General features: G+C 41.5%; 1 protein-coding gene across 1 annotated transcript in view; it reads left to right on the forward strand.

The window, feature by feature from the left end:
• Positions 1-14,337, forward strand: part of KIF2A (kinesin family member 2A) — a 2,798,933-nt gene that overhangs the window by 1,379,192 nt on the left and 1,405,404 nt on the right. Inside the window, exon 10 of the mRNA XM_044063819.1 lies at positions 12,671-12,824. Coding sequence (XP_043919754.1) covers positions 12,671-12,824 — 154 coding nt within the window. The remainder of the gene's footprint in view (positions 1-12,670; positions 12,825-14,337) is intronic.

The following is a 14,337-nucleotide window of genomic DNA, read 5'->3' on the forward strand; positions in this document are numbered from 1 at the left end:
TGTTGGCAGTGATACATGCAATCGAGACTTTCGAAAAATCAATTCAAGGACATTTGCTAATAAGGACAGACAACACCACTGTTATGTGGTATATAAACAAGCAGGGAGGCACTCATTCTTATCCCCTCTGCAGACTAACAATAATTCTCTGGGAAAAATCCCTAAGTCTGAAGATACATTTGCAATCCCAGTTTGTGCCCGGCAAGGACAATGTACTGGCGGACAAGCTGAGCAGAAATTTCTTGGATCCACACAAATGGATGCTGCATCCTCACATTTTCTCACAAATAACAAGGACATGGGGAATACCAGACATAGATCTCTTTGCTTCTCACATGAATCATCACCTGGAAAAGTTCTGTACAAGGACCCACCATCCTCTAGCCTGGAAAACGGATGCTCTCTCCTTCAGCTGGAATTCCCTAACAATTTATGCATTCCCTCCTCTACCACTGCTGACCAAGGTGATACTGAAGATCAAAGCAGAACAACCAACAGGCATTTTGATAGCTCCAGACTGGCCAAGGCAGCACTGGTACCCATTGCTGTTGAGCATAACTCGGACCAAACCGTGGCCTCTGCCCCTATGGCCTCTGCTTCTAACACAACACAATTACAGGACTGTTCATCAAAACCTGAAAACATTGCATCTGACAGCCTGGAGGTTACCATAACTCCTTCCGATATCTCTCTTTCCAAAAGTTCAAGAGATCTTACTGGAAGCACGCAGACCTTCCACCAGAAAAACCTATTCAGCCAAGTGGAAGAGTTTCACCATCTGGAATGCTAACAGGGTCAGGATACAACAGCATTGTGTATACCTCAGATATTGGAATACTTGGCAGAAATGTTCCATACTGGTCTCTCATATTCTTCCATAAAGATTCATGCCTCAGCAATCTCAGCAAAATACAATTGTGATCCACCTGTGTTTTCACATCCTTTGCTAAGACAGTTCCTAAGAGGGATAAAGAATATCAAACCTCCCAGGAAACCGCCAGTACCTGCATGGGACCTCAATTTCGTTTTGGAAAAATTAACTCTTCCTCCCTTTGAACCAGCAGCAACTTCAGAAATGCAATTTCTCTCATGGAAAACGGTTTTCCTATTGGCAATCACATCAGCAAGAAGAGTCTCAGAGATACAGGCACTCATGGCAGTACCTCCTTTTCTCATTTTTCATCAGGACAGAGTCTCTCTAAGAACCAGTCCTTCATTCCTGCCAAAAGTAATTTCCAGGGTGTCTCTAAATCAAGCCATTCACCTGCCTACTTTCTTCCCCAATCCTCAAAACAGGGGGGGAAGCACTGCTGCATACTTTGGACATACACAGGCAACTACGCTACTACTTGGACAGAACTAAGGCCACCAGACAGTCTGACCAACTGTTTGTAGGCTATGCTGCTGGAGTACAAGGAAAAGCAGTCTCCAAACAAACAATTTCCAAATGGATTGGACACTGCATCAGATTCTGCTATTCTTTTCATGGAAAAGGTGTGCCAGCCAATATTAGGCCACACTCCACCAGAGCTATAGCCACTTCCACAGCTTTCCTAAGAGGAGTGGGTACAAAGGACATTCTAGAGGCTGCTACATGGAGCTCCGTGCATACATTTACCAAGCACTACAACCTGCCTTTATACTCCAGATCCCGTGCAGGCTTTGCTTCGGCAGTCCTGCAGGGCATTTTAGCTACACCATCACTTTCTTAGTTCCAACCACCCCCAGCTTGGCTATGGTATTCAACCCATATGTTATGACTGCAGTTGCATTCTTGAAGGACATAGTACAGTTTTGTACCTACCGTAAATGTAGATGTCCGATAGATATGCAACTGCAGTTGGATTTTCCCACCCTCCTACCGCTCTGCAACTTTCTTTATGGGTCCACTACCCCTATCCCTATTAGCTGGGCGTATCTCCTATGGTGTATCTGTTTATTACTGTTGTGCATGTCTGGAATTGTTTATCCATTCACCAAATTTAGCCTTCCTAGGAGGGCACCTGGCATCTGGGGCAAGAAACACTGAAGATGGCGTCGGCCGATGCCTTTATACTCCAGCCGTTCTGACGTCGGAGAGGAGGCGACACCAGCCGACGCCGGACCCAAGACTTTGGAATCCGGCCGACCGAGGACTGCCTGAGGCAGGACAACCCATATGTTATGACTGCAGTTGCATATCTATCGGACATCTACATTTATGGTAGGTACAAAACTGTACTATATAGTGCGGCACTGAGTTTGGGTGAATGGAATTTGTTACAAAGAAAATATATATATTGCTTGACAATAACCATGGTAAATGGTAGAGGTTTAAAAATAATGTAATTTATGGTGTTTGCTGGGATGGTCTTTCTGTTTGCTGATTTTGGGAAGAAATGTATTGCTGCCTGTGACCTTTCTGATATTCCAGAAATTCTTAGGCTAGCTAATGTTTTTTTTTTTTTGTTGTTGGTGTGTTCTGTACTGGGTAGCGTTGGCTATTTTAGTATTAATTCTAGACTTTTCTGTAGATTTTTTTTATATCTGCTTAATTTTTCTTGGTCTGAAGAATTAGTTTTCCAGTGCCTCTGGCTAGGTCCCTGTCTTTGATTTGCTAAGAGAGTTGGTGGGTTATCAGTGGAGTTTTGGTGCCTTGTAGGCCTCTTGTTTTTAATGGGTAGTGTGTGTCTTGTGCATAAGGGAGTGGATGAATATTGCTGAGCTGTATCTGAACTGGTGGCTTCATACAGGGTGCACCAGTTAATAGAAGTCTTTAGATGGACCAGTTGTGTTTCATCATCAATTCCCTTTTTCTTCATGAGTCATGGTGTCATGTATACTGTTGCCATTTCTCTCTCTATTCGGTGCCACTCTCCTGCCTTCTTCAACACTCATGCCTGACTTGTCACAGGTCTTCTCTCATAACAGTCCATCCAACCCTTTGCTGGATGCCCTCGTTTCCTATTGCCTTCTTCTTGTCTATCCCAAATCCTCAGCAGATTGTGTTCTGTTTATTTGCACATTTGCATGAACCACTGTAATCTGTTCTCTAAATCCAAGTCCATTCAGCCTGAAAGTAGGTAATCTAAACATATGTGGCATTGACAACAAATGGTACAACTAGAACGATGGCGTGATCAAAACAATTCCCCATACCAGTTATATTTCTGATAGTGATATATTTAGGTGGGGGTTGAAAGGCCATACGAGTACCACCTCATTGTGATCACTGGAGGAGCTGGATAGTATACTGTGAGCCTGAAGTTTCTCTGTGAACTTGGTAAAGATTGTCAGTTAATGACTGCTTTTTGTGGGAATGTATGTCCTTGTGCTGTAGTGTGTTGGGTCATTCAGTAATGTTAGTCTGTTTAACTGTGTATTTGTGGTCCAAGGGAATTGAGGTTATAGTCTAAAATAATGAGATCTTTTTTCTTAGTTGAAGAGAGTATGCCATCCAGGAGTGATTCTAGCTTTGTAATAGAAGAAGGGCCTATACAGACTGTAACCTGTAAGTATTTTGGTGTATGCTGATATATTTAGTTATATACATATCCATTTGGGGTTGTGTCTTTGGTCAATTTATTTTTGCTATTACGTTTGCTTAGGCCATAGGGTAGTTATGAACTGGTATAATGAAATGCTTCCCTGCTGCTTGCTGGGTTGATTGTCACTGAAGATAATGTAGTTTTGAGAGATATCTGGAGGCAATCCATGCAGACTTTTTTTTAGCAGTGACTCTTGTGTGTATATTACTTTGGAATTGTTTTGATCAAACCATAGTTCTAGTTGTACCCATTTTTTTGTTACTGCCACATATATTTATATTACCTGTTTACTGGCTGAATGGACTTGGATTTAGATGCATTTCTCTATCGTGTAAGTTGCCAGCAAGGGTATGTGTTCATGGTGGTTAATTATGGGGCTGGAAGGGAATGTTAATTAGAGAAGAAAAAGAGAGGGACTGGAGGAGTTCATTGCAGTAGCTGTGTGATACTAATTCGAGAGGCACACTATATAGATGGATTAGAATGGAATAAAGGAAGAGATGTGAGTAGGAAATGGGTTCGTATGAAAGGGGGAGGGGTGTATGGTTAAAAGTAGCACCAGAACTGAGAGAGGACATGACTGAGTGTCAGAAATGTTAGAATATGTGCGAGTTAGATTAGGAAGGGGGTGATAATCACATTTGAGAGGAGAGTTTGGGAAATATGGTTAAAGTAGAGGTGGTTGAGTATAAAGCTTCATACCTTGTATGGTGGCTGAGGGTGATGGTGGGTAGAGAGCAAACTGGGTCACCTGTGGGAAGTGGCATGAGTCAGACACCCTGGTGATTTTGCAGTTGTGCTTCTTTTTAATGCCCTGAGATAGCATAACTTTTTTTTTTTTTTTACCTGAAATTAAACTTTAAAGTGGGCGAAGTCTGCGTATGACTGAGGCAAGACACCAGCATACACTGCCTAATTGTTTTAGAAGTCCAAATTAGTTGCAGGGCTAGGTGAATATACAAGCATGTTATACGTATGACCGTAGTGCAGGTGAAGTTAAATAGCAACAAGCAAAGACTGCTCTTTTCAAGCAACCTAAAAACGCTAATTAAGAGTATGGTAATCAGTTCAGTTAGCCACATCTTGTTAGGTCAGGAAATTTAAACTGTTATGATGACAGAGGTCCACATTATGGAGAGGTAAAAGATTAACATAGATCAGATCAGTCCAGAGCAGTGGTATGTAAGAGACATTCACTTAATGCTGGAATTAGGCTAGGGGGTTACAGGGTGCTAGTGGACTCCATCCTTTGTACATTTGCAAGTCAAAATGAGCAGAGTGCTGCTATAGCCCACTACCTGTAAAGGAAATCTGTTAAAGAAAAAAAAGGTTGTAGCATTGGAAGAGTAGTAGAATATGGATTGCTAGCAGTAATTACCAGGGTTAGGTATTGAGTAATGTGACACGGACAGGTTAATGAGTTTGCTAAGTCAGGTGGTACAGTAATTATGTATTTGTTAGGAATTGGTGAGGACCCTCTGTAGTGGTTCAGGAATGGCCTTTTTGTGTGTCCCTGCAGCCACCTTTGACTGCTGGGGTTTCTTTTACGCCTCTTAAGAGTATGTGCTAGTGTATCCTTTCTTAGCGATGGGATGCCAAGTGTTTATTCCTGTTTCTTAATATGTTCAGGAAGATGTTCACTAGTAACTAAGGGTTGAACTTGGAGTAGCAGTTGACAAATGCTCTTATGCAGTGAATGTGCAGGAACAGTCATTGATTGCAGCATACAAATCACAGCATCCCCAAGCAGAGCACATGTGCATCCACAATCACAGGAGCATCAGAGAAAAGTAGCTACATTTTGAGAGTAAGGGAAGATGTCCTAGTTGTATATTCATGGGGGTGGGGTGGCTGCCTCACTTCAGCTGTAATGGTAAGCATAGTGCTTATCTTTTCATGAACCCAGGGAAGTTCAGAACCAGAATGCTTCGATTCTGTTCCCACATCAACTGCTTGAATTTATGCTTCAGTTCTGACACGTAGGGAGATGTATAATGTGCTTTCCCTTTGGATGAGACATTGAGCAGATCATTCATTTGCTTGAGCAGATGGTTGGTTAGGTGGATGATAATGATCCTGTAACCTATATATGAAAGAATAGGAGATATTGTCCATATTTCTTCCTAGTATGGGTTGGTATTATGGTGCTCAGCTGTTTTACCCAGATGACCTGTGATCAGTTAGTGACCTGGCACAGAAAGGAGCCAATGGGGCTGGTGGGAGTGATCAGCTTATGCTAGCTTGCCAATCTTGAGACGAAGGACGTGGTTCATTCTGCTGCACCTATGGGAGAAAGAGGAGCATGTAATGAATTGCATTTGTTTGAGAGCATGTTCTTAACTGTTCCAAGCTGCATCTGCATGGGATGTGTTCACGAATGTGCATGCTCACAAATGAAGGTATAACAGGCTGCTGTGCCTGTGAACTTACACTTCAGTGGCTGTTGAGCCAAGAAAATAGGGGGAGAGCATTCATGACTGAACTATTGAACCCTGATGGTTGAGGACACAAATGGGAATATTCCTGACAGAGGACTAGGAAGACAGGGAAGTGAGAAAAAAAGCATTAAAATCTCTGTATAAATCCATCTTCAGTTCCTTTCTGAAAAATAGCTTGCAGACCTTGCCCGACTAAAGCAGTCGACAAGGGTAAGTAAAATATTGGACGAGACTGAGCTCACTGTTTCAGTACCATTCCCACCCACTGATTTTATTGTGCTTTTGGAACTCCTTTACACTGAGGTGGGGTACCTCTACCTCCCTTTTTCTTTCCCAAACCTTCTAAGCTTTCTAATGCCTTGAGTCTTCTTCATTGTGGTTGTGGGAATGTCTATGCTATACCTCAAATATTGCCCTTTCCTTTCTGGATCCCTGAATGTGGTATGATGACTCTTCCAGGCTGCTCATCTCTACTCTTTCTCTCGTCCTACATCTTCAAGTATCCCTGCCACAGGTTCTCGACAAGAAAGCTCTAAAATGGTGTAGGCAGATGCCCAACTTATAGTAGTTGCTTTTTTTGCAGTTCACAGAATCCAGTACTTCCCTCTCAGGCATCCCCTGGTAAGGGGCTAGATCTACACCATGCAAAGGGATGAAGGAGCCTGAAATGTCCTCCTTTAATAACACTTTGACCTCGATCTCAGTCTCTAGAGCACCAGGCCCAAACAGATCGAGATTAATGCCTACTTGGAGATGCACCCTTTTGTTGACATTTTATGGTTATTCCCATTTAACACCCCCCTCTGAGTGTAGTAAGCTTGTAAGTATATACAGGAGTTAACTGATGTGCACCCCTTAGTGTGTGTGTCTGTCTGTGTGTATGTGTCTGTCCATACCAATTGGGATATCCCACTAGGGATAACCATATGTCTGGCCAGGGTACCAAAGCCTAGGTGTCTTCCTCTCATGTTGTATGACTGATGTATGAACTAATGGGGTCAAGGCTGTGAGGTATGTAAGGGATGTGCAGATGTAAAGTACCTGAGGACTTTCTTGCCACCAGCCTAAACACTGAACCTATGTTTCTTTGTCAGTCTGTCAGATGTACGACTGCTGTTGGTTCCTTTAGCTTATGGAAGATTAATTTCACCATTGAGAAAGGTTTTTGTTTGTCTTAATTTCTGACTAAAATTAAACCTTTTTTTTTCATGTCAACTGACAGGGAAATGTGATTGTTGGTGGCAAATACCTTTTGGGGGCAACCATACTAAATGCTTATTTTGCCTAGGGGGCAGTCGTGATTGTAAAAGTTGCACTATTTGTCAGTCATTTGTTCCTGTGACTCTTAGAAGCTTAGTCCTCCTTAAAATTTATATTGAAAACAGAATATTAAAGAAGCTTTTGCAGGTCAGATTGGAATCCAGTACTTCCCACTTGGACATCCCATATCAACAGAAAAAGGATCTTAAAAGAAATTAAATATGATGCTGTAACCTTCTGATCAGACATGGGCATGGGCAATCTCCTGTGTACCTCTTGAATCCTCAGACTGTCCAGATGCATTTGTCTGCTTCATCTGTCTAGATACTGCCACACAGCAAATCCACCAGACTGATTAGATGGATGCCTCTGCTGTGAAGGGGGAACCAAGGCTGATTATTTCTTAGGGTCCTGAATGCATTCCACAGTTCTGGTCAGAGAAGGAAGTCTCTGATTTCTTCATTGAGGTACATCGGGTTGAAGCCTCCTCATTCTGTACAAGCTTCTCTTCCTCCCAAAAAAAAGACTATATACCTTCTTCTCCCCCTTCTGTGTGGGATCTTCAGAAGGAGTGGTATAATTTTCTCTACAGCTGTTTAAAGATGTAGTATCTATTGAGTCCCCCTTAGTTCTTTTTGTATCCCTTCCCTTTTTCCGCTTTTTTGAAGAGAAAAGATTCTTCCTCAGGTTACGAATGTTCAGATTCTTGAGGGGCGGGGGGGTCTTTGGTTTGCTTCTCTCAGATTCACTCACATGTTGTCTCTGAGTCTGAATATGATGACAGTATGTCCCCAGATTCTCCCTTAAAAACTTTCCTTTGGGCACACAGTAGTAAAGATAATGCAGCATTTTAAGTTAGAAGGTAAGCAGTTGTCCAACATGCAAAAAAAGATGTTGTGATCTTAAGTACACTGGGAATTCCAAAGCTGTCTTGTCATTCCTCTTGTCTTTGAGGCTTTACAAGGTGAACCCACAAACCCAGCTCCTGCACCCAGGAAGCCTAATAGGTTTTATAAAGTACCAAACTCTCGTAAGTGTATAGGAACCCCTTGTCTAACTTGGCTGTTATTTTCCTAGAACATAAGCCTGCTCAACTTCTGCCTTTTGCCAGTGTCTTTCCAAATGGTAGGGATAGTAGAGCTACTAAGTACAGAAAAAAGATTTATACCTCCTCTACTCTTGCCTTCCTTGATGTCAGTTGTTCAGAGGTAGGTACTAGGCTATCGGCCCTAGGGTCTATACAAGCTTAGCCGTAAAGATTCCCTGGCTTCAGTTCACCCAAAACATTTATTTTCCTGTGCCTCTGTCGAGCAGAGCCACAGCAGTGATCCTCGGGGTAAATTTCTTATTTCCCATTGTCAGACATAATCTCTTCTCTTTGTTGGGAGACCTTAGTAAGCTTTTATGTGGTGTACCTGATTTTGAAAGCAGTCTATTGCTGTTTCTGTATTGAGTTCTGCTATTCATTAGGAAAGCATTCTATTAAATGCAGCTAACGCTTTCTGCATTGCAGCTACTGCTAATTCAGTTTTGAGTTTTTCTTGGCTTAGTCTTCATTCGCTTCCTTAGCACGTTAAATCCAAAATTGTAGACACCACTGTGGCTAGAGATGCTTTGTTTGGTCCTGCTACTGCTAATTTCAAAAATCTTTTGGAAAGAGAAAATGTTGCAAGATTTTAAGCAAATCTTTCTCCTGTTCCCAAGCTCCAGCAAAATTTAATTTCTAAGGCTGATCCTTTATTAAAAAAGAGTAAAAGGCCCCTAAAAGAGGTAAAAGGTATTGAATAAAGAAGGCTCAACGTAACCCCAGGCAGGAGTTTAAAGGGGTCTCAACCCCCTTTTCCTAACAAACCAGCCTTGTTGTGATTATATGCCTTTGCCTCCCACCACCTTTACCTTCCTCAGTCTGCCCCTTACCCCACTGTCAAAGAAGCTTTCCCTATCTGTACCAGTTTGGAAGACCATTATCACAGGCAATTGGGTTCTTTCAGTAATTCATACCACTTAAAGGATGCCATGGCTTTCTCTTCCACACAGATCAAATATTTCTCCAGTTCCATCAAACCAGCTGCATTTTATCCTAACAAATGTAGGTGAGTTGTTTTTTCAAGGTTCAATAGAATTATTGCCTCCTCTTCAGCTGCAGCATGACTCTATTCAAGACTTTTCGTGGTTCTTAGAAAGGAGGCAATATGGAGACCCATTCTTGATTTGTCTTTTCTCAATTTATTCCAGAAGAGTTCAGTATTCAGAATGCTTACCCTTCAATCATTCCTACCCATGATTCTTCCCTAAGCATTCTTAGTAACTTTGGATGTAAAGCATGCTTACCTTCTTTTCACAATCCACCCAGATCACAGGAAGTTTATAAGGTTCTGTGCTTTATAATGTTGCTTTCACATTTGTGCTTTGCCTTTTAGGCTTCCTACTGCCTCAAGGGTATTCACAAAGTGTTAGTCTCATGTTGTTGCTTTCTGTAGACGTCAGGGAATACAGATTTTTGTGTTACTTAGTCATCCCTCTTCTTCAGACTCAAGTGAGTGAAAAGCTTCTTGTGGACCTCAACTTCACACACAAAAATGCTTCACGGTTTTGCATTCATCCTAAACCTGAACAAGGCATGTCTTGATTCCCTTACAGGATCTAGTGTTTGCAGGCTTTATATTAATGATCACCTGTCTTTCTCAAGATAAAATTATGTTCCTAACGAAATACTTTCAGTTTCTGCTTCCTCGATTTATGACCTCAGTACGAGATTTTTGAGATCCCTGGGATTTATAGCTTCCACTATTCTAACGATTTCTTGGGCCAAACTCCACGTGAGGAAGATTCAGTGGTGTTTCATATCTATCTGGACACAACATTGTCATTCTTTTGAATTTCCCTATTCCTGTCTTACCATTCATCAAGAGGGAGTTTCATTGGCGGATCAACCAGATATCACTCAATGCAGGAGTGTCCTTTTTGGTTCTTTCCCCTTCACTAGGCCTTTACGCATATGCTTCAGACCTGGCTTGGGGAGCTTATTCTGTGAATGTAAGTCTAGTCTTTGGTCAAGGACCACATAAATATCAGGGAAATTAAGGCAGTGATTCTAGCCTTATGATCCTTTCATTAATTTACCTCTGGTTTCCAGGTCCTCTCTGCATATTTACAAACAATGCCACAGTTATGTAGTACATAAATAAGGCAGGACAAGATTCTGCCTCCTTTGCAGACTTGCAATGACTACTTGGACTTAGCCACATGTAATATTTCCCTGCTAGCAGTTTACATTTCTTTGGAGAGCAGTTCAGTGACAGAACTTGAGCAGGTCCCAAACAGACCCTTACAAATGGACGTTAAACAGAGAGGTCCTCCTGCGATTGTCCATTGGTGGGGTACTCCTCAGGTAGATATCTTTGCCTCCGATCAGAACAGAGAGTTCAAGCTGTAACCCCCTCCCCAAAGTCTCGTGCTGAAAGGCTTGGAAAGTGAATGCCATGTTATTTTCTGGCAGGAAAGTGAATGCCATGTTATTTTCTGGCAGGAAAGATTCATGCATGCAGTCTCTTCTCAACCCCTAATTCCCAAGGTCCTTCTCAAAATTAAGAAAGAGAAACCAAAAAATCTTGCTGCTGAGTGCCTTATGGCCCAGATAACATGGTTTTCTGTCTTCTATTCCATTTGGCCCAGGGCAATTATCAGAAGGTACCTCACAAGATGGACTTGCTTATACAGCAAAAGGGCTTTCTCATTCCATCCAAACCTTCAGACTCTGAATCTAACCCTTTGGATGATGAAATTTTGATTCAGGCATATTTTCTTTTCTGAGATCCTACTGTAGGTCTTGTTCGACACTAGAAAATCTTAATGTTTCCTAATGGAAGAGTTTTTTTTTTTATTTGGTATCAGAAAAAAGATCAGGGCTGTTATCTAGCAGCTATATCTAACATTCTTTCCTGTTTGTGTGAGCTACTTAATTTATTCTTGTCATACTCTCATGTTCAAGCTCATTTATCTATAATTTATGCCTGCCTTCTTTTTGATACACCATTGTTTTAACATTTTAAGGTTGAGCAGTTTTTAAAGAGCATCATTTGCCTCGGGCCGCCTAGAAAGTCTATTCCTCCTCCTTGGGACCTGAATTGTATTTTAGAAAAGCTAGTCCTTTCTCCTGTTGAACCTGCTTCCTTGACGTTTTGCTGTTGGAAGACTGTCCTTTTGGTGTCTCCATTGCCAAAAGGATTTCAGGACTGCAAGCACTCGTAGTTTCCCCTCCCCTTTTTTTCCCCATAAGGATGGAGTTGTACTCTGAACTAACCCGTCTTTCATGCCTGAGGTGGTTAATGAGCTGTCTTTGAACCAGACTATCAACCACCCTACATCCTCTCAAAACAGGAGGGAGAATTTTGCAGTCTTTTGATGCTCACAGGCAACTTAGGTTTTTATCTTGACAAGTCTGTCAGAAAATCAGACCAACTTTTCTTTTCCTTTCCTTTCTTGACAAGAAGTTGGGTCTTCCTGTCTCCAAACAGTTTCCAAATGAATCTCCACTTATATCTGCTTGTGTTATTAGTGTCATAGAAAGGAGCTTCTGTATTTGGTTAAGGCCCACTCTACCAGAGCTGTAGCTTCCTCAGTGCCTTTTTTAAAGGTCTAGACTCCAGTCCTTGGTCTTCGTACATATCTTTACCAAGCACTACAAGACTGATGCTTTTCTAGAGCTAGAGCTGAATTCGCCAAGTCCACTTTACAAGGAAGTTTAGATTCCAGCTCAAATCTTCCCAAGACCTTGAAAGCTTTTGGACTCTTCCCACTTGTTAGTAATACTTATAACAGTGATTATAAGGATGATGCAGTGCAGTTGTGTGAGAATTTATCATAACACTAGATGTCTGGCAGATTACTGTTGTAGTATTACATCCCAGCGTCGTCCTCTGTTCTTTTCCTCATTTCTTTTATAGACTGAGATGGCATTCTTTCCTTCTCCCCTCTTCTAGTTGAGATGTAGATTTTGATGGTCTTTTTTCTTGCTGGCTTTTGGTCTGGGGCAAGAAAGCCCTGAGTGCTTTGCACCCATACGTCTCTTACGTACCTCATCCTTGGTGCGTGTTGTAATGTGTCTGATGTAAGGTGTGAAAGGAAAATGTCTAGGCTTTAGTATCCTGGCTGGATGTACAGCTAATCCTGGCAGGATATTCTCTGAACAGTGAATTGACCTAGTTCTTACACAACTGTACTTTCTAGAAGTTGAGACAGATGTGTAGGGATACCTAGTGACCAGGAACCAGTGGTAGAGTATTGCAGTGATCTATTAGAGTATCCATTTTTATGGTCAGTTGCCTATACAATTGTATTGTCCATTCATATAAATATAATGTACAGTAGTTTAGACAACAAGCTGTTTATATTAAAACAAACAATTCTTATGTGCACATTCTTGTTTCATTTTAGAAGTTTCAGTAAAAGACCTTGATGTAATAACTATTCCTAGTAAAGATGTCGTGATGGTACATGAGCCTAAACAAAAGGTGGATTTAACTAGATTTCTGGAAAACCAGACATTTCGCTTTGACTATGCCTTTGATGATACAACTAGCAATGAAATGGTGTACAGGTATTAGATCTTTGTTTGTCTGTTTTTTTTTTCTCTCTTAATGCAGTTGATTTTATTCCTGAGCTTTGAAATGCTTTTAAGTAGCTGCTGTTAGCATGAGCACTGTTAAACAAGGTAGTATGTTGTTGTGTTTGCATTGACCTTTTTTCTTTAGTCACTTTAAGCAGAGTGCCATCTTGTACCTTGTACATCATTATCACAAGAAAGGCCATCATTGTTCTATCTTCTAGACCATTTGAGAGGTATTGCTTGTATCTTTGCAACCCAGAGTACACCAGGACAGTTTTAGCTACATGGAGCGATGGAATCTTTCATCCTTCCTAACTGTGCTATTGGGAATGCAAAAATGACAGAATATGTATTTCTAAATGTGTGCAGCACTTTTCTAATGTAATAGTAGTAGTAGCAGCAGTAACTGGTCTCCCTTCTGGTCTCCATAAGTGTCCAAAGTGGTGGTTAGTAGAGCATCTGGTCTTGAGATGCTTTTGTAGCCCCAATTACCCTACATCTCAATTTTCTGAAGCCTCTAAGACCCTTCGGGGGTCATAAAGTGAGTGGAACAGAGCACTTCCCACCAAGTTGATGGTCAAGGTTTGGCTTCTAGACTGAATATCCATTTCAGAGCATGCATTTCTAAAGCAGCCTTTATGCTAGCTTATCTTGGTGGATTTATGAGTTTTATACAATGAGATTTTTGAAGGTGCCAAAAAATTGAGTACAATCCTCAGTACAGATGGCCATGATGTTGAAGTCAAAAGAATTCCATTACAAGGACAGGACTTCAGAGGTGACATTCCTTCTGAAAGGACTTGTATGGTGAAACATAAATCACTAGGCATAAGCTTTTTACAAATGTCTTGGTCCCATGAGCCGGGTCGATCCTTTCCCTTATCCTAACCTCAGGACCTGCATGAATAGATCATTTTAGCGCAAGGTTTCCTGTAAGCCTTACAATGCCTACACCCAAGTACAGATGATCCGTCTGTGTCTGGAGTTCTCTCTGATAAAAGGAAGAGGGCGCACTCTCCTGGAAAGGTAGAAAGAAACTCTTTAACAGGGGCTGGGAAGATTTGACTTGCTATTCTCGAATTGCCTTCCCCTTTAGATTTGATGCAGACCCAGAAGACAGAATTTCCTCTACTTCTGAGTAAATCTCATTTGAGAGAGTCTTGGAAGAATGAAATACATTTTGAATGGGAGGCAAAGGAAGCATCATAAGCTTGGAAAAGATATTTGTTACTGTGCCTGGATGCCCCAAAACCAGTGAGTATTCCTCCTGTTCTGGAAGCTCTGGAGAATTCCTTCTTTGAAGCCTACAAGAACCATACACCCTGCCCCTTGCTTCCAAGAAACCAGGCTGGTTTTATAAGGTTTAAACCTTCAGTTTATTCATAGGTTTTGGCATTAAAACCCAAACCTTCATTTACCTTACTCACAAGCACTTGATTTTCCTCTTTTCGACATCTCTTCATCACTTGAGAAAGAGTAGTTTCAGTCCAATTCCAAAATGATA

The sequence above is a fragment of the Protopterus annectens genome, chromosome 2.part2 (assembly GCF_019279795.1).
Source record: "Protopterus annectens isolate FY-2018-M chromosome 2.part2, PAN1.0, whole genome shotgun sequence".
NCBI classification, from domain to species: Eukaryota; Metazoa; Chordata; order Ceratodontiformes; family Protopteridae; genus Protopterus; species Protopterus annectens.